Source organism: Thunnus albacares, chromosome 16 (genome assembly GCF_914725855.1).
Source record: "Thunnus albacares chromosome 16, fThuAlb1.1, whole genome shotgun sequence".
In the NCBI taxonomy this organism is placed as follows: Eukaryota; Metazoa; Chordata; class Actinopteri; order Scombriformes; family Scombridae; genus Thunnus; species Thunnus albacares.
The window spans coordinates 13,977,987-14,000,000 of record NC_058121.1 but is presented as its reverse complement, the minus strand read 5'-3'; the positions used below and the strand labels follow the sequence as shown (position 1 = coordinate 14,000,000).

Here is a 22,014-nt window from a genome sequence, read left to right as displayed (position 1 = left end):
GTTAAAACGTGATTTAACTCACAACTCTGTCCTCACACTGGAGCGGAGAGTAAGCTGTCAGTGTGCTCACATGGACTATTTCTTAGAGAGAATTTACCCTCTTCTGTAAACACCTGACCAATGCAAGTCAGGTTCACTCGACAGGTGCTGGTAGATGTCAAAAGCAACTCATCTCTTATTTTGAACCTGTTCACAGTCATAAAGAAAAAGGATATGTTACTGCTACCATGAGTGCTTTTTTGTTCATCATAAAGCCTAATAATTTTGTATTCTTACATCTTTGAATACCATGATGTGTTATTGAAACTCAGGTGCTGATTTTAATGGCTATGCTGCAGATTACACCAATTAACACTTTTCAACAGATCTCTGTGTTCTACTGACTCTACTCCTCAGGACTACAGCCTATTGAATGTGTATTTTTCTTAAACCTGTAACAGAAAATAAACAGATTTTCATTTTGCCACTAGCTAGGATCTTATGTTTAATATTAGTCACAATTTCTATTCATTTATTATTTTAACAACTCTTACTGTTTTTTAAAATTTTCAGATTTTAACTCACTTGTTTTTTTTAATACCTCCACTCAGACCTTTTTCTAAGCCTATTTTTTAATGTTTTGTGAAGCACATTGTATTATATCCATCTGAATGATAAACTCACTATTATCCCTCCAGATAGAGTCACCAATTAGCTGCACAATCCATTTGATAAATTATGCATTTCAAAAAAAGCAGAGGTGGTTCTGGTAAAGGGCCAAAAACAAACATCAGATACTAATTTTTACACTGTGAAAATAAAATCTACCAGTTTGGTGCATTTAACCTGCTGTGAGTGTGTAAACTCATTTACAGTCAATGGGCCTCATTCACTCATATGTGTGTAGAAAATGTTCGTGCGTAGACAAAATTACCGTCACACTGCAGACTACTACGACCCCATTTCTCTACATAAGGAAAGCTCTGTTGGAGCGGTGCAGCAGTGGAGAGAACTGTCACTCATTGCAAAGAGGACCATGATAGTAAAAATGTAGAAAAACTTTACTGTTAGTGAAATGCAAACAATAGTTTCAGAAGTAGAAGCCAGAAAAGGCGGATTTGGTAGGTAAACGTGTCATTGGCACAACCGAATGGAGCCCAATTGTAAATCCTGTATACAGCCTGCATACCTGTTGCACCACTACCACGTAGTACATCTGTAACAAAATAAAAAGTAGGTAAATGTGTAGATCTGTGAAACTGATCTAAATAAATCTCTACTGCTGCGCCAGGTGTGTGTCGTATTTTGACTCTGTCCACAACAGGCCGTGATGTACTAAAAGCAGAACGTCACTCCCTGTGCCACTACTGAACTGTCAGGCTGTGCGGAAACTGAACAGGCTGCTGGTTAACCAGCTGCATATATCACGGCCAGATTTGACGGGGAAATGAATCACTGTCACATTCCAATATGGAAATTCTGATATAAAAGCTACTGTCGTCTAAAAGTGGAAACAGGACCATTTTCATCCATTAATAATTTCATTACATTTATGATGATGATTTATGGATTACAATGTCTTAGCTATTCATTTTATAAATATTAAATAAATTGTGTATTATTATATTACATTACTATTATTATTATTATTATTCACACTTTTAAATTTTGCATATTCAGGCCCAATCATTTTTTAAATATTTGTGGTTCTAATATACTATTTACATTGAATAAATATTGACTGTATCATATTTTGAGACCTGGGATGTTTATGATGTGTGCGTATGCATGATCTAAGGCAGTTCTAAATTTGTTCCCAGAGTAAGAACAAATTCAGTTAAGAAAATATTGATGATCCTGGATTTGTGCTTAAAACGTTCCTATGCACGGTTCAAACACAGATGTGCATACTCGCTGTTTGTGAATGAGGCCCATTGTTCCTGTCAGATATCATCCTCATTGATTTGTGCATTGAGCTGCTGTTTGACTGCTTTGGTTTTTCAAGGCAGCCATTTGAGTTTCCAGGAGAAACTTAATGACTAACCATAAACCAGACCCATTTATATTCTCTGTGTCTAACATGATTAATGGTGCCTCCTTACTGCTCTTGCAAACTGTAGCAGTTGTGATGGGTAGCCTGTGCATTTATGAACAGAAGGCTGAACAAGCCTATGTGTGACTTGCACTGCGGTAAAGGTATACCTACCATCATTATTTCAGAGTGACGTTTCGATCTATGTGTGCTGCTAGCTTATTTCACTGCCATAAACAAATAAACTAACTAATAAAATAATATTCATTTGAAAACAGCTGTAATTTTCAGATCTGAGCTTTCAGTACTAAAACAAACTACATTTTAGATTGGTGTCAAGGAGTCTGTTGACATGGCAACTCAAAAACTGCATCCACTTCTTCCACACAGGCTGGAGAGGAGGCAAAAACACATCTTGTACTTGTGAATATAAATCTTCTACTGTAGTATTTAAGATTGTTTACATATTGTAGTGCTTTATAAGAACAGCTCTGCAATTTCATTTTTATAGCTGCTGGATAATTAAGTCGCCAAGTGTGACTATGTCATCTACAAAACAGCTCATTGCACAAAAGTGCAAATGATTCACAGACAATTCACAAACATCCTCGTGTGAATAAAACAAACTCACCACAATCATCTTCTCTACTTTGGCGATGCCCTTCCCAAAAATGGTCCCCAGCTGGTCCCCGACACCAGCCAATAAGAATCCAAACAGAGGAATCCCCAGCAGAGCATATATGATGCAGAAGATCCGCCCACCTTCTGTATGAGGAGAGATGTTCCCAAATCCTGACAGAGAGGAGACACAGACAATATCTATTAGTTCAGGAAGCCATAAATTAGTTGGGACATAATAAGGAAGTTACTTACTGTCAATGTATATTAACTTTTATTTGTTGTACATACTGTAGCTAATAAATGCACATCATATCTGCATTAAAGCTGGAAGAAGATGCAAAATGAGTTTAAACTGAACTTGATAGACAAGAAAACTTCTCACAAAGCTTGACTGTGCTATAAGCATCACTGCAGACAGGTGATGCTTTGAGATTTGAGGAGTTGCAGCTGTGAGAAATAGAAGTGAGAATAGGCACTGACTCACAAGTAGAGTTTATAATTCACACCCTCTGTCCTGAAGCAACTCTCACATAAATGAAAAATGAGAAAAATTAAATGAATGCTAGAAAAAAAACACAGTTAAAGTGTGTTGTACATCTCTGTATGTGCGTGCAAACACACAGAAACACGCACACAGATGTGAGTCTTTCACCGGTTCACCGCCTTTCATCTTCTCTACAAACCCATCATCACATGCAGCTAGAAAAGCAGATGGGGCTTGCACAGTAGGAGTCCGTATTTGTTGCTTTTAAGATAACTTAAACCCGAATCCATGCATTCAACAATATATGAGTTTCATTATTTGACATTTCATGAAAGGGGTCTGTGTAATGAACTACAGCCACTTTTCTTTATTAATGCAGTCATCTGTCTCAGGATAGGAGCTGCAGGGTGTCTTCTAATTACTTTCAAGCCTCACTTGGGAGTAGGTTGACACTTAATGTGAGAAAAATTGTCAATCAGGCTTCGTTAATTTCATGATTAGTTCAAAGGGGGACAGGATGCTAGATTGGTTTTTAACACCTCTGGGTGCCCCTGCAGAACATAAGAGAAACAGCAGCTCTCTAATTTGAAGCTGCACTCACTTCTTCTTTTTTTTTTTTTTTTTACTGAATTAAACAGATTCATTCTTGTTTATATTCTCAGCTCATATTCATATCATAATGTCAGACATGAAAAGCAAGTTAAGATCAGGATTACTCAGAGGGTATTAGTGTCATGTGCTGGGATAAAACAGTGGAAATTTTGTCACCTTGTTGTAATTAGTCACATTTGATAAATGGTCAATTCAGTTTAAAGAGACCTTGGATTCAAACTGCATATAAATAATACTGCAAAAAATATTTTTATAAACATATGTAAACTTGCTTAAACAGACCCACACTTGAGAGCTGTCATCACTCAAAAGAATATGTGGGTTTATATATAAGTATTAAAAAAATGTATTCTATTATGTATATATATGCTTTTTCTAAGAAGTTTCAAGTTTCAGCTTTAAAACACATTCTGTCCTTCACTTTTCCAAGACACTTAAGGTTAAACATCAGTCAAATACCAACAAGTCATTCAGTTAAGTTCCACACTTGACTGCAGCATTGCCTGCATGAATAATGCATTCGTTTTTCCACTTTATTTCCACTTTATAATGAGTCACTGCAATCACCTCACTGCAGTCACCTCATTCATGACATTACTGAATGGTACCACGCCAGGTTACACAATGATCACATGAAGTAACATGTCAGGCTTTGTGCTGCAGTATCTCTCTTGAAGGAATTAATCGTTACAGCTGACAATAAAAGTTTAATGACTTTCTTCTAAACTCATTGTGATGCTGGGAGAGAGAGCAAGTGAGCAACTTCATTAGGTTTTATTAAAGATAAAGCCTTGGTTTGTTTCTTTTCATTTATTTTTTTCAATTTTTTGGATCATTTAATAGCAGAACTGCAATGAAATCCAGTCATAATGGGTTTAGGTAGTGGTAATGGTAGGTGGTAGGGGACACATTATCTCATTTTTATTATTATGGTATTCACGTGTAGATAATAATTCTGCACTTTTACCCGAGTACATTTTTGAATGCTGGACTTTCCCTTCTAGCAGAATATTTTTAATATTATTACATAAATGATCTGAATGCCACCACTGAGAGAAAGTCAGATTTTCACAGTATATTCCCAACAAAACTAAACAGACACGTATACATTTTTGTTATAAAGGAAAAGGGCCCCTGTGCTCTGATGGAAACAGCGCCGAGTCCAAAGGTACCCAGGTTGTCAAAAAGAATAATAATAATTTTCTTTAAGACACATAGCATGATTCACTGGAGGTTTGCTTTGATCTATACGCTATAAGAAATGTGATTTTCAGCAGGAACATAACAGTTGGAGAGACTTGACTGAAGGGGAAATAATACATCTCATCTACTCCCATGAGAGGAAAGGAAAGAGGTGGGAGAGGCAACAAGGATAAGAGTTGTTTCACTACATTTTCTGGATACAGTACGAACAGTAGATGAAAACAAGTGCAGAAAAGATGCTTTGCCTCAAAACTGCAAATCTAATTAAATGATGAACAAATCAATCTGTGGATCCAAATTCCTGCTCCACCCCTAGCTGAATCAAGTAAAGCCAGGAGAATACAAATAAACTGTAATGTCTTTCATGCCTGCGGTATCGTTTTCTGTTCTGGACATTACTGTAATACTGTTAATAATAACCTTGATAGGTTGGCTACTGACACAATATGTTTCTCTGAAATTATTTCTTTGCATAGCAGCATGGTTACAGATGTATTGTACCAAATAGGCAAAATTATGATGATTTCTGACAGACAGAATAGCAATTATGTGCTGGTTACACTCACAAGCACCAAAGGTAATACGGTAAACACAAAACACCATCCGGGAGTGAATTTCTGCAAAACAATCAAAGCAATAAAAACTGATATGAGCTGAAAAAAGACCCCTTTTTTTCATTTCCGTGCACCTTCACCTTGCAATCTCTTTCTAGATGTTTGAATTTTCCAAAAAGCAAACAAGACAAATCTGTGTACTCAAAACAAAATTAAATCCATCGAGCTTTCCTTTTCTCTGCCTCAGCAATCAATCATGGCTCATTTGCAGAGATAAACACTTGTATATCTTCGAGTCAAACTTCAGTAAACTCTCCTTTTATAAAAAGCAATCTCGACTTTACTGCACTTTGCTGGAGTGAAAAACATCAACATACTATATCTCAGGTGAGTAAAGGGAAAACCTACAGCGCAGCTTTTATTCTCTCTCTACACACGGTCACCTTTAATCTGATACAAAAGTGCACATATTTTCCAACCAGAGGGCAAAGTAAAGTCATTTCAAAGATGTAACATTTTATGTTGTTAGGAGGAATGAGTTCTAACCAGATCCTAGAGATGTGAAATGGAGCCCAAAACAGACAAGCTGATATTTTAAGGTCTGCTTGGATGAGCCAGATAAGATCAATGTCTGTATGTGTGCTGTTGCTGTGGTAATAAGAGCTACAGGCACAAGCCTGGTGCAGTGCAGGAAATTTTAGAAAAGGGGCTGGAGCAGATTTTGGGTTAGTGCAATTTCATGACAAAATGTTTAACATCCTACACATTATGGCCATTAATCTAGAAAAGCTCACTTATTTTAAAAAAAAAAGCCAAATAAAGTTATTAAAACTTAAATTCTTATTACATTTTCTGCCGGAGAATGAGCTCTGACAGGATACTAGAGTGAAATGGAGTCCAGCAGCCCACTGAATAGATGCACTGATCTGTCAACGTCCACCAGATGAGCTGTCAGACTAGCTATGCGTGTGTGTGTGTGAGAGCTGCTCCTTTTTTTCTGATTAGTAAGCTCTTACAGCTGGAGGTGACAGAGAGAGAGAGTGATGGTGTAAAAAATGATGGAAGAGGAAGCACGTCAGAGTCTCAGGCTGTGTGAATGTGCTACAGCCTGAGACAGATGACAGCTCCTTGATGATACAGCAGTAACTAAGTGATCAGACAATAGCAAATGAGCATGAGCCCTTAAAAACCATACTCCTCTTATTTCTTATCAGACCTCTTTGCAGTTCCTGGTTTTTAAAGAAAAACACATCATAGTGCTACAAAATCTCTGAAGCAGAAAAACACCAGGGCAGATAAAATTATTCCAAGCAGTGCAGCAACATTAACTCTCTCTCTCTCTCTCTCTCTCTCTCTCTCTCTCTCTCTAAATATATATATGTATATGTATATATATGTGTGTGTGTGTGTATGTATATATGTATATATATATATGTGTGTGTGTGTGTGTGTGTGTGTGTGTGTGTGTGTGTGTATATATCATCTGAGATATTCCCCAACACATGCACTAACTGATATATCACAACATGCCATTATTATTTTGTTAGTTGCAGACTTGATTTCTGTTGTTGTGAATTAATAGGAGATTAAGTGTATTGGTGTATTGCAGAGGATAGTACCTGACCTAGGAGACACTGCAAAAGTTGTGAGGCACAAACTTATTTTAACATAGACACAGATTACACAACTCTTATGGACCAATGCAGATTCAAGAGTTCAAACAAATGCATATTAAACCACCTGTTTAAGCCCTATTAAGCAATGGTCTTGGCTTCCTGGTTTCCCTGAGCCAGTATGTCTTTGGTTCTGAGTTTTGATGGGTACTTTGACCCTGATATACAATACCAGTCAAAAGTTTGGACACACTTTCTCTTTCAAGTGAATGGGAAAATGTGTCCAAACTTTTGACTGGTACTGTACCTGCATGTAGGTCTGGTTATTTTGTAAGTCGTGGACCTAATTTCTGCTGTTGTGAATTGATAGCAAAAAGTTTTTGTTTTGTTGCTGATGAATATAATGCACTCTGTTCACTTGAAAAGTGGGAGCAAGTGTAAGTGCAAGTGCAAGCTTGCGGGCAAAACAAATTTTTGCAGCTATGATAACCAGTTGTACTAGTGCAATCCTGGTGCAATGAAGCACAATCTGGAAAAGGTGCTGATGGAGGATTTGGTTTATCAAGTGTAATTTTGCTGTGCCAGTGCAATTTCATGCCAAAATGGTCATCAAAATTGCATTGTGTCTCTGCTGGCTTTGTGCATGCAGAAACATGGTAAATGGATTGTGCTTATAAAGCATTTTTCTGCATTCAAGCAAAAATGTTTTGTTATTTTAAGTGTCTTGAAAATGTCTTCACATTTTGTATTTTGTAGTGTGACATCTTGATGTCAGAGGCCTCAACAAAAAGAAAGGAATGCTGACTGAATTGCTAAAGAATAAAAAACTACTCTTCTTACCGATGGTGGTGATGACAGTTCCAGCAAAGAAAAAGGAGGAACTGAAGTCCCAGAGGCTCGTCTGATTGGATGTATTTCCTGATGGGTTCACACCTGCTCGGACTGCTGAAACCACTTGCTAGAGCAGAAAGTGAAAAAAAAAAAGTTAATAATGCACTCTCTCAAATGGAGTCTGAGGAACATGGGAAAATTAGCAGTGTGCATCAACTTTCTTAGGGAATAGATGACAGCTGAGGTAAACATCCAACCAAAACCAATTAAGAGCTGTGAAAAACAATGAGCATCTGTCACCTCCGTGAAATAAGAAATACATGAGAACGGTTGGGATTTTAAATTCCTGTACTCTTCACAGAAGAGCAAAACCTCTCATGATTTTAATCATATGGGCTAAATGTTGTGTTGGGCAAGTTGGTTAAGAAATGTAATCAGTTACTCATTGCATATTGAAAAACTAATTAGGTTACATTGCTTTACTAATTATTCAACTCCAAAAGTAATTGGTCACATTACTCTTTATTACTTTCATAGCCGAGCCCCATCACAAGTGCCTTTAAACTATTTCAAAGCTTCCACACCGTCAACTAAAATACTGTGTAATTAATATGTGTAGAAATAGAAAACAAGACATAATTAGTTGCAATAACAGTTATAACAAAGCAGAGCACTGACCTATGAGGCTCTGTTTTTCATAGTATGAAAAACCAGAGATATGAATTTTTCCTGATAACAAAATACTCTCTTTTTGACCGACCCCTGTGTAAACAGCTGGGTCTGCATTGCACCGATTAGTCTTGCCCAAGTGACCAGTTGACTGAACAGAAAGTGCGACTGCGCGTGTGTGTCTGTTGGGGGAGAGGCATTAGGTGTGACACGAGTCTAACAGTCTCAGCCAAGTGTGTGACAAGCCTTTTAGACACCAGCCGGCTGCACAGGAAACAGAACAGCAACGTGTCTTTGTACTCATGGCTTTACTCTTATGACAGGAGACAAGAGGGGAGTGAAGCCAGCAGCTGGGGGGAAAATAAATCTCTGTGCAACACACACATAACATAACAGGCAGAAGGAGCTGTGAGGCTCAGAGCCACACATTGAAAGATGTAGATCTATGCTATGGATATAATGGGTGTGTACTTTAACATCTAATACATGCTTATTGACTAATGGACTGGTCTCCTGACTGAATTGACTGATCAATAAACCGTTTGATTTCTCTACATGCTGCAGTGGTGCACATGGGGCTCTTACAGAAGAAATACTAAACCCTGACATGCTGTTCATATTCTGACACTTCACAGTATTCCCTTATAGTCTCTATACCACATTTCTGAACCACAAATCTATTTTTATTCATATAAACGTCATCAGTCATCAATAAATGGGTGATTAAGCTTTCAGAGAGCAGAGAGGTTGTATTCTTTTTATGAAGAAAAAACTTTCACAATCACACTATATTATGGTCCTATGTTACCTAAAACAGGAGAACGTAACCATTATTGTGATTTCAATTAATGGGAAGAACATTTTTGAGTGGGGAATTTAGAATTTTTGAATAAATAAGGATCCAATTTCACCCAAAGCATCCTCTATGTACAAAAATGTACATCAGCTGCACCAAAAAATTTAAATATTTTTGTGTATTCTGTGTTTTTCATTGCTCTCAAACATAAAATTGGTCAAAATTGACCTGAACAGTTAAAAGGGTTAAAGAGTTTTAAGACTTTTTCAGACCACTGTCTGAAATCCCATTTTTTTAAAAAATGACAAAGCATTTAGGGTGGTAACGTTAAATCTGCCCCCGTTATCACTGTTTATGTGCTGTGCTAGAATGGGAAACTTGACAGGCATAGCAACCATAACTATGGTGCGCGGGGTTTAGCAAACAGTCATTTCCTCTATGAATGCTGGATTGACCTGACTGACCAGGTTTTTTTTAAAACTGACTCTGGCTAACACAGAACAGTTCACTGCAGTAAAACAAAAAGTTTCTTGGCCCAAGGGGCTTCTCAAGATACAGAATCATTACTGAGACAAATGAAAGAGAAAAGCTTTGAGACCTCAGGGGCACAGTCGGTACTGCTACACAGAGCTGATGCTAATAAATTGCACAGAAATACTTCACTGGGCTAAAGCTTTTATTCCCTTATGTGTATGTAAGGCTTCTTTTCCAATTGAGAGCAATAGAAATGATTAAAAAACTATATTACATTCTTGTGTTACACCTTTAATGAATATGAGGACTTGTATAAGCGGGGAAGCAGCTCTTTTTGAGGATCTCCATTATTTGTATTAAATATCAATAAACCTCCAGGAACAGAGCTGTAATGCTAAACTAATGATGTACTACCCACAGTCCTCCTGAACTAGCACTGTCAGCTTTTTCTGAGTCTGCACACGCACACAGTTTAAGGTCACTGCAATGTCAGGATGTTGTCTGCTACAATTCATCATCCTTAAAGAAACTGAGAAAGCTTTCATTAACCCACGCCTGTTGTGTTTGATAAGGCAGTAAAGACTGAGTGTATGAACGCTTTAATGGATGAGTGTTCGGAAATGTAGGGAACAGCCGTTAATATTACGACACAATGTTGACATGACATGATAGGTCAGAAGGTGGAGTGAAGGTCGGCTGATGGTGTTGAATGTTGTTGTAATATAGCTATAATTTTTACAAGGAATTGTGTGTCACTTATCCACTCAAGCTGACATACAGAATTCACATTGTATTATTTTGCACCTCACAGTTTGTCAATGTTCAGATCCACTGCAGTAAGTTGTGTGTACTTTGTGTAGTGAGGTTGAATGTAAGCGTGAGGAGGTTGGGGTGGTGGAAGGACGTGTCGCAAATCTTAACTTTCATGTACAAGACGGGAGTTTGCCTCTAGTCACAGTCCTTTCTATTAACTGTAACAATGATCTTTCCCTCATCATAACCAAGTATTTTACTTGCCTAACCCTCACCATTGTTTTGGTTTTATGGTTCACAAATTTATTGTTTTGGTTCAGTCCCACAGCTCTCATCAACCTTGTTTCTAGCAAAAACTGGCACGGCTATTTACTGAAGAAATCAATCATTTGACACAAAATAATGATTTAAAAATGATTTTATTGCTTCCGCTAAAAAAAATAGTCTGTTAGATTCTGTGGTTGGAACTGCGTCCATAGCAACGTAAACCCTGTAGCCTTCTCCAGATTAGCCTACTTAGCGTTATTATTCACGTTAAACTGAACATTTCCATTGATGGTGAAGCGAGGCAATGTGAATGGGACTTCTTTGGGAATATTGATGCTGACGTTTTTGTCATTCATCTCTACGGAAACACAAACAAAGTTAGCGACTAGCTGGTGAACAGAGAAGCATTTAGCAGAAGACAGATATTTTTTCAAGAGTTGGTTGGGACCAAAACAGAGCTAAAAGCAGAGAGAATATTGAACTTAAACTCACAAAGTGACTAGGCACATGACTCATGGATGTGAAAATGGTCAATTGTTTGCTAAAATGTTTGCTTTACAATAGCTTTATAATGTGACAGGTTACATTTTAACATTTTGTTTACAGTTGCACCTCTCCCAAGTGGCAAAAAAGGAGAATCAATGAATGCTGTTTTAGATCAAACTTTTGTGGCCAGTATATCCATTAGCTTAACAGTCTACCCACAATGAATCGAGCAGAAAGATAAAACTGATTAGATTATACACATGCAAAGAATACAAATGTACAAACATAATGTACAAAGGTGAACCCATGAATAGTTCAGTGCCTTATCTGTTGTTGTTTTTTACAACAGATAAAACACAAATTACAACAAAGGAGAGGGTTCAAAGATAAAATCCTGAAACCCATATATCCACTGTGCCTCTAAAAACATTATTTAGCAAACCACACAATCAGGCAGGTTTGGCTCAGTCAGCCCCTTTGTTTCACGGCCAAAGCGGCTATATTAATTCACTGTTTTGGCACTCTGTTGTATGCAAACTAACCATGGCCATGGGAAATGATAAGACAAGATAAAGTGGAGACCACACTGGCAGTGTCCGAGCTGAGCCAAACAGCTGAGACAGATTGAATGGTCTGAGCTTTTTGACGTCTCTCACTTTTTTAATTGCTCCCTTTGAGAGCACATCTCTCCCCGATCCTCTGCTGACTGGCTTTTGATCAGTGGGAGCCTATAAAGGTGTGTGTGTGTTTGTGTGCGTGTTTGTGTGTTTGTATACATAATTAATTACTGTAAAAGTGAATGGGGGGGGGGGGGGGGGGTACACCTGTGTTTGAGCTGTGTATCAATAAATCATTGTTGCCTAAAGGGCTGCCAAACTCACTGAGGTAACTATCTGATAGATGATTGGCAGAGCTGTCGTCTGTTGCGTGGTAAAAGACAGTGAGCAAGATTTTACTTCTGTATACAGAAACTGGCTCACAATAGGCGAATTGCACAGTTTTCTGGAGTTGGCTAATTAATTAAATCAGCACCTTTTACAGCTTTTCTCTGATGTCCATCACTAAAACACACAAAACTAAACTGTAAACTGTTCATGTCTGCATCCAAAGCATAATGAGCACAGATTGACTCAGTACAAAGGTCCGTGATGTACAGAGTCGAGTACTACTCCCTGAAAACAAACATTCAATTGGCTGATAAGACATTTTATAGGACAGGGGTGTAACTTAATCTCAATTAACTTTTTTCTTTAATAAGAAAGAAGCTTCTTGGCCATCCGACAAGCACTTCTATTGAAGTATACTGGCAGCTTTAGGCTAATACTAAATGGCGTATCATACTTTTGTTCATTAATTTTACATCAAGTGATGTCCTAATTTTGAAAAATAAAGAATAAATATAAGACTCAACTGTTGCTTACAATATTTCGAATGTCACCAACCTAATTGATCTCTATCAATGTTTGTTCCACTGTCAAAAGCAGCAGCAACAATCACAGTCTCTGCTTCAAAATGCCAATTTAGTGTTGCCAAGAGTAAAGACAAATGATAATCATAATGAAAATTAGGAGAACGATGGCCAACATTAACACATGTTGAACAACATGACATACTTGAAAAATCATTTGTTTTTCTTTTTTCTTTTTTTTTGTCAGAGGAAGGCAGCTTCAGTGTTGTTATCACAGTACACGTTGAAGTTAAAATTTGGATTCCTGCTGCTTCCTTTTGTTCAGGGACTCAAATTCATTAACTACACCCTTGAGACGTTATCTATCAGTATTTAATCTCAGGACAGAAGGTATCATCACCATCTTTGAACACTGACTCTACATCTCAAATAACCGTCATCTGTTATCAGACCCTCTTATATAAAATGATCTCATTTACATGGGTGGGCACTGCTCGTTAGACTGAACTCAATAATAAATCCTTGTCAGCTTGGGTTGATTTTATATAATCAAAGGCTTCATGTAAATTTCATTGAATACCAACATAGTGAAGAAAATGTCCTGGTAAAAGAGCTTTCAATAAAAAAAAAGTATCAAATCACAATTCATGAGTGTTTCAGTAAGTCAAAATGTTTTTGTAGTGTCTATCTTCATTTTCAAATCAAATACTGCGGTAAACCAAAGTCATTCATACTATATTTCACATTCAGCCCAACCAACAACTAAATATTGCACTTCTATCCTCCTTTGCTGTCTCAAGCCACTGTAACTGTAATATAAAGCCCACACGACTGACAAGTTGGTAAAAGATTTATAAATTATATCAGATACTTCACACATGGTTAGTATGATTTAAACATGGTTTGAAATATCCAATTAAACCTGCAATATTTACATTTTGTTCATAAAGGTGAACATGCATGAGCTACACTAACAAGTTCCAGTGCTGTGAAATGTGTCATACATACAGAACTGCAACCCAGAGACACAAGTGAGAAAAAAAGACTAAAAGTTTGTAACCTAAAATACAGCCCAAATGCTAATGTCAGTATGCTAATATAATCACAGTGGCAAAGCTAGTATGTTGATCTTTAGCAGGTACCGTCTTAGCTAGCACTAAACATGAAGTAGTGTAAAAGTAAGTTTGATGATGATGTGAGACAAAAAGTCCAGATTCATCCTCTGGAGACCATGAATGTCTGCAGACAATTTCATGACAGTCCATCCAGTCATTATCTGGACCAAACTGGTGACTGACATTGCCCTCCCTATAGCCATGCCGCTGGGATGGCTAAAAATAATTCATACGGCATCTCATCATGTCAGGAAAGTTTACTCATTACAACCAGAAGGCATGTATCATTAACCCTTACATAATGTTCATATTCTGACCCTCCATAGTATGGAGCTGGTCATTTTTGGCTTCAAACAAACAAAACTGCAAAAAACAGTACTTTTTCATTCCTTTTCTATTGTTCAGAAGTTGCATCTCCCTCTCTTTTGTCCCCTTGTGATAACTGACTGTAGGACTGCAGACTGTTCAGGGCAAAGTCCGGACTACTGTGCTGCTGCGGCTGCTGTGGCTGGTGTGTGGGGAAGGTGGCATCACCTTTGCATGAGAGAAGTCAGAAGGATCTTTCCTCCAGTTTCTCTGTTGTCCTCATCTTCTAATACTTTATCTTCAACTCACTGTCTCCTTTTTCATCTTGGATTAATGGATCCACCAAATCACTCCTTCCACTCCACTAAATCAGTGAAATAGGGGCTCAGGTACTTTTTATAGTCCTATGAAAGCTGCCCTCCACTACAGGGAGGACTATGTTGGGCAACCACTATGTTGGTTGCCTGGTAATAAATGGGTTTGATTTGTTACTGTGTATAGGCTTGTTTGCAGATGCAGATGCTCATCTGGGTGGGAACACTGGCAAGTGTAGCAATATGGTGGGAACATGGACAGTTCTCGTGACAGTGTCAAGGTCCACCTTGAGCTCTGTCCCCACTGTCCCAATGACAGAAATACACAGAGATGGCAATGATTTGACCCCCTCCAGTGACTTTAAAATCCCCTGGAACATCCTCTATGTACAAATATTTATACCGGCTGCACAAAAAGAAATAATTTTGAAATATTTCCATTTTTGTATATTCTGGGCCACTTTAGGAAAAGTCATATAATTTCAAGCTAAAGAATGCTTTCAAATGTCAAAATGGATCAAATTTGACCCAAACAGTAGTAAGGGTTAAAACAACATGGCTTGCTCATTTTTCTCATCATGATACAACATCTTTACTGTAAATGTGGTTAAAATGGTTCAACTGGAGAGAACTTTCTGTGAGACATGATAAAATCTCACCTCTATTCTCACTATTGAAAGTTTCATGTTATGCTATATTGCCAAACATCAATTTCATTGTGTGTTTTTAGGCCTAAAATTATTTTAAGGATGCAGTCACTCTGCTTATTTCATAGGTTCATTTAAACTAAACTACTGGCAGCACTAACTGTAGTCTTAAACTTGAGGTTTTTCTTGTTATCATGGGAACAATATTTTGTTATGACGAGATCTTTCTCATCTTGTTTATGTTAACTATATGACACTTCTTTCCATTATTATGAGAGGCTTTGTGGTAATAACAAGATACCTTGTTATAAAGACCGGCACTGCAATGATGCACATACAGTAGGGAAGCTACAAAAAAAGTCTTATATCACTGTTTATCAAAAAACGGGAACACAGAGATTGTTGATTTACAGGTAAAGTAAGATGTGGAAGTAGAAAAACAGATAAAGAAACTGCAAAATTGCAAACAAATTTCATTAATGCTGCTTCATTAATCAAATGGTTTCCAGCTGTTGAATATGAAGAATATGAAGATGCATATTTTTTATATATATTTAGAGTCAGTCACTAAGCCTTCTGACCATATAGATTACAAACAAGTGTTCGACTTACATGCTCTATAAAAAGAAAGCATTATATACATTTAATTTCCTACGTGTGTATTTAGTGAGCTGGGAGGAAGTTTGGAAGGATTTTGGTGCTATATGACAAAATCAGGGAAATGATTCAGGGGCCAAAATTAGCAGTGGTAGACAAATCGGTTTCCCCTGGGATCGAAAGACCTTTCAGTTCTGGCACATTAGAGGAGTAATCTTCATCCACAAGTCCAATTGCCAGCCTGATTCCCCAAGAGGAAATGCTTTTCATCAACCCTGTCAAGTTTGGTTGGTGGTTGTGAGATCCACTAATCCATAAGGGAAGAGGCATAAAGTCACAACAGACAGACACAATATTGATATACTGCAGTTTTAATGTGATATTTGTCTTCTTATGATCTAGTTTGTGCTTTAATTTATCGCTTAAATTCAGTGTGAGATTTCCAGGCTTAATCTGTGGTAACATCTTTCAATTTGTATTGCTGGATTACCAGATAAGCCGACCATGCACAGGCCAAGGGTCCAGAGGGGTCAGGGGGCCCCTAAACCAGAGCATCTGTCTGACAACTGTAAAATTTCTTGTTGAACTCTGATCTCATATTTATTTGTAATTCTTTTATACATTACAACTTAACAGTGCATATCTTGGCGACAGTAATTCTACATTTAAAGTCAAGAAATTTAAATATTTGACATCTGAGTAGCACCTCTTTAAAGCAGCTATAAATCATTACTTTTATAATAACAATGTGTAATGTCAGAGTGATGAACCTACAGAGAATTATCACTCTGATGCTCCACTCTGCTTTACAGAGCTTTATAGCGAGTTTCAGCTCATCTGACTGCAACTTTACTGTTTTGGTTCACTCTCACAAATCTCATAGTATCATTTTCAGCCACAGCAGGCAGCTGTTTTCAGAGAAAATGCTCTAAACACCTGCTGTACACTACCTGCCCAACAGCAAACAGCAAACAGACACAGTTAGCAACTTCAGGTTCAGGTGAAGTTTTCAACCAACAGCAGGACTTAACAGTTATGCAAAATGTGAAATGAAAGAGAAAATGCACAGAGGGGAGGTGGCGTGCTGCCATGTAGAAGGGGTGGGGGGGGCTTTTGTGTCTCTGTGCTCAGGGCCTCAATGTCTCATAATCCGTTTCCAGTAAAATCTAACACCCAATATGGAAATCTCTTTAAAAAAGCCTTCAGGGACTACAGACTAAATGTGTATAAACAAACTGGTTTTTCAGTTGCTTAACAGACTGAATTAAATACCCATGGGTTACAGCTTCTCTGTGTTTACTTACAGTTATTGTGTCCATAGCAAGAAACAATCCTCAAGGCCCAGTGTTAGACAATGTAAAGCAATACATGTAACCTCAGCATGGAATATTTAAATCACAGTCATAAAAAATCTGCACACACACACAAGCACACCATGTGGAATATTTGAATAAAATTTGTCAGTCATCAGGTCCTGTGGGAGAGAAATCATTTGAATATAATTATTAGTATGGTGCTTCCACCCACCTTGACCAGATCTTCAAGCTCAGAAGAGTTTACGCAGGCATGCATGGCCAAAAATTCCAGTTTTTCTGCAAGGATGGCCAGTTTCTGGGAACTCTCATGAGGCTGCTCCAGCGCTTTGAACACAGTCGCCCCGATGATAAGGTAAAGCACCACCAAGAAAAAGATGGCTGACACTGTTTTCCACCTCATGACAGTAGTCCGGGTGTCACACTCATCCTCTGGAGAATTCAGCACCACTGGTTTGGCCGAGAACGACAGGCGAGGTTTGGAGTTGTGGGCGGCAGACCTCGGGTCCAGAAGGTCAGGTGCGGCCACTGCAGGGATGGAACTGATTAATGTGGATCTGTCTATCTATCTATCTATCTATCTATCTATCTATCTATCTATCTATCTATCTATCTATCTATCTATCTATCTATAACCAAGTTGTGCAGTATGATATTTAAAGTGAAGAAACTTGCTGCTCAGCAGATCTGAGGGTTTTTTTTTTTACTATCAATTGCTATTATGATTCTTTATTGTCAATAAATTATTGTTATTAGTCTGATACAAATTGTTCCAGAACAGATTTATATCTGAACACTATTGAAAAATATTCTTCATACTAGCACTTATTATGTCCTCACCTTTAAAATGCAAATGAATTGCAGGTTTTCAGTCATTTACTTCAGAAATACTTGACACGGGGAACTTAATGTACCTGTTCTGTGTCATTACTGTGCAGCCAGCTTCTCTAATAATACTCTTTTATTTCTTCCAAAGAGAAAGCAGTAAAACAGCGCCACTGTACAACCTTTAATGATCTACTGCTGCAGATAGAACAGTTTTCATTCACAGAGCTTTCACAGCACTGTCTTATATGGTTGGTCTGCAACATTCTTCATGCCACCGCTAATTCTCCAACACCAACGTTTACAGTGAAATTGAAACTTAGATTTCCATGTCATGTGTATGTCCTCTTCTGATGTGGATTTGATAAGGATAATTGTTATCTTTTGACCCATTAAGGATCCAACTCAGTAAGGTTTTTTTTATACAAGTGTAACGACAATGGAGCAGGTTACAGATATTTCTCCTCTACAGCTCTGTAACTAAAATACTTTAATGTTTTTTTTGTTGCTTTTGGCTTCCACAGTACAAATAAAAACAACGACTTGAATGGAGGCTCATTAAAAATTAAACACTCGCTGTCACAATCCCGTTTTCCAAACAGCTTGCTACAGCAGCAATTGCATAACCACCCTATGAGGTTCAGATAGCCTGAACATATCTTTTACAGTAAACAACTTATGGAGAAGCTCTTTAAACAGTGAGCTGCACCCATGTGAAATAACCCCATGAAAACAGATCATTAATTCCTCGTAGGTTTTATTACTATAATGCTGGTAGTATTACATAAATGTGATGAGCGTTTTCTTCATTTCTGTCGGGTTAAATAGGTTGTCCGAATGAAAATAAAGCCCCGTATGCATGCAAAATATATATATATATATTATAATAAAAGCTACAATTAAAGTATAATAAAGAGATAAGTTCACATATAAATAATATCATGATACCAATAGGTAAAAAAGAGATGCCATACATTACTAAGCTATCACTAGAAACTCACAATTAAATAGCGCAGAAACATAATTCATATTTATGTTAATTTTTTCTTTACAGCATCACTCATAGGAGCACATTGACAGCAGGTTCATACAAGTCACTCAGAATATTTATAATATTTTTTATCAGTGCAATGTTGAATTTCAACTGGTTGTTTATGCACTTACTTCTCTATCATCTCTTCTCTCTTTGTGTCCTCATCGACGGATCTCTTCTCCAAGAAAGTACAAATCAGTCTTTCTTATAAGAGTCGCTTTTTGCCTCCGGTGCTCCCACCGAGGGATGTGGCAGCTCTCCACATGGTTTCAGCGAGTTACGCTGCCCTCTGCTTTACAATCTCCCGGAGAAAATACATCCAGGACATCGCGTTCCCACCAACAGATGCGCTAAGATCGAGCGTAAAAGGAACAAGAGGAACAAATCGCTTCCATGAAATCCATCCAGGTGTTTGGAGACATTGTGCCCTGCGTGGTGCCTTTATGGAGGGACGCAGAGATCTGTATTGGTCGGGTCAGGGGAGGTACTTCACCAGCCTGGATGCGCTGCGCTCCTTCTGCTCTGGTGTGGACAGTGTGCGCTCTCGCTGGGAAAGAGAGAGAATGAAGCTGCTTGATGTTCACACGTTTCACACATTGCGAAATTTCACATAAAAATGGATGGACTTAATATTTAAGGTGAAACTGTCTCAGTTGAAATGTGGGTTGTGCAAACAAGGACTGAAGCTCAGAATCAAGGTGTCTAATTTGTATAGTATGCTTATACATTATAAAAGACCACTTTTCTTCCTATAGAATCATCCAACAGCACATTTCAGCTGCACAATCACACCAGAAACCTGCAATCTATGTCAACTACTGCCTTCCTCTGAGCAGCCATGTAGAGGTGAAGTGCCTTGCTCAAGAGCACACAGACAGATGCTGAAAGGAGCAGAACACACATAAAAACCAAAAACTAAAATTGGCATATGTTTGTCATTTTTTCAACTTAAAGGAACCCTCTTCTACATCACCTGGGGTTGTCCACTACTGCCTAATACTTTTTGTTCCTTGTCTTTCTCAGGGGCCGCTTGAGAGAGAAAAGGGAGTGTTTTCCTCCAGTGATTTAAACTGGTGAAGTCCCAGTCACAGCCCACATCCAGGCAACAGTCGTCTTATCAGTTAGTACAAGCAGACTTCAGGAGCTGCATGACCTCAGGGACAGCCGTCAGGAGTGAGTGCGTTAATTAAATTCATGTGAATTAGTGAAGCAGTGTTTATGGTTTATGTCCCTGCTGTGTCTGATTATTCACATTGGCATGCAGGTGTGACCACGACCCGAACGAAGAAAACAAGGCTGACATGGATTTTTCTGTAATTTGATTGTTAGTTGAGGTTCATCTCCTTTTTCTGTGCTCATGAGAGTGTGTGTTTGTGAGTGTGTGTGTGTGTGTGATATTGATCGCATTTGCATGATTGAATTGAGAGACTTCCGCAGCTGTGCTGTTTGTCTTTGGTGCTCTGACACACACGCACACATGCGCACACACACACTGAAAGGCAGTGTCAATGAAGCTGTGAGGGAGTTGGCTAAAAAACTAATCATTCTTCATCTAAGTGCAAAATGAAAGATAATAGTAAGAATAACTTATTAGCCCCACTTCTGCTGATGTTTCAGTCTCACAGCAGCTGAGTTCGTTGAGGAGAGAATGCCTCCTATGCAAAAGAAAGAAGAAATGTTTCAGGAAAAACTGAAAAAAAGTGCAGTATGCAGTATGAAGGTAATGAAACCATAAATAGATTTCACACATGCACTGTGCTCCAGCACTCAGACAGCTTTCAATGGGTTGTGTCCAGATTTCAATAACCATTTGCTCCTTCTTTGTTCCCATTCTCTTCTTTTTCTGTCCTTCTCTTCATGTCTCCTTGAAATTGCTTTGAATCAGTGAAACACCCGATCTGCACTTACATGCTCAGAGAATATCTGAGTCTTACATATTAAGAAGAAATGTTTTCATTTTCCATCCTCCGAGTCCTCAATAGATGTGTACAGTACAGTAAAGGTTTGTTTGATGACTGGACAACCTGTTCCAGCTTAAAATATAATAATGTTTGGGGCTTTTGTTGCTTTCCATGTGATGCAATAGTTACATTAACAATGCTAAATTATTTCTGTGGTTACCTGTTTCAAAATTCTCTTTATTGTTTTTATAGACACCTTGTAAACACAATGGGGGTTTTTGTTGCATCTTCAGTGCTGATCTTTTACATCGGATTCATAATTTGGCTTCTGTTTCACATCCAATAATATTACAATGCATTCAATAAATCCAGTAGGTAGCCTTTAAATGTGCGATACAAATTTTAATTTCATCCAGAGAGCTAAAGACGTTTTATAAATGGTTTGAGTATGGATTTACTTATGTTCCTATGGTTACTGTTTTCGCTATAATTGCAGCAATGGGTGCTATAGCTACACATGTTTTAATGCAAGGCTTTTTTGCTGTCATAGTATAACCTGTATGTGAGATTATAATAACATATACATACATATTTCTTGTTAATTGAATGTCTCCAGCAGAAGTATCTAATAAAAAGGATGTAAGACAGGGAATCCCTCTGGAGGCAGTTATTTTGCAGCAATAACCAGTTTGCTGTAGATTACCCCTCAGAGGGCAGTGTGTTATGAGTGCAGTGGGCCACGGTGCCAATGGACAGATGGAGAGTGAGTGAAAAATGGAAATGCCTCTGAGCAGCAGATAATCATGCTCAACCAGGCACAGGCTTTGAGGTTGTACCACTCATTTTACACTGTGGTCAACAAGTGTTCACTGAAATTGAATTTTCTTCCTGCCTGTCCTCCACAAGGTCAGAGGTCAAGTCAAACCAGGCAAGAGCAGGATTCATGTTCATTTCAGCAGTGTGGATGCATTTAATGTGGCCTCTGTTGCTGAGATATACTTCAGAGAAAGGGCAGATTTATGCTGTCATGTTTTGCCAGAAGAACTACAACACTTCAGCCCTGCTGGTGCTATGAGACACTGACACTCGTAAATCTTTTGTCACAGTGGCTTTGCTTTAGGGCTGCGTCCTCAGTGAGCTCCTTTCATCTGTTTTTGTCACTCTTCGTAGTGGAGTTTTTT

General features: G+C 38.1%; 1 protein-coding gene across 1 annotated transcript in view; it reads right to left on the bottom strand.

The window, feature by feature from the left end:
- LOC122999353 (potassium channel subfamily K member 2-like) overlaps nucleotides 1-19,471 on the bottom strand; it is a 31,416-nt gene extending 11,945 nt beyond the window's left edge. Inside the window, exons 1-4 of the mRNA XM_044376200.1 lie at nucleotides 19,064-19,471; nucleotides 17,289-17,602; nucleotides 7,939-8,056; nucleotides 2,643-2,803 (exon numbers count right to left, since the gene is read on the bottom strand). Of these exons, the coding sequence (XP_044232135.1) occupies nucleotides 2,643-2,803; nucleotides 7,939-8,056; nucleotides 17,289-17,602; nucleotide 19,064 (594 nt within the window). The 5' untranslated portion in view covers nucleotides 19,065-19,471. The remainder of the gene's footprint in view (nucleotides 1-2,642; nucleotides 2,804-7,938; nucleotides 8,057-17,288; nucleotides 17,603-19,063) is intronic.
- Nucleotides 19,472-22,014: the final 2,543 nt, after the last annotated feature.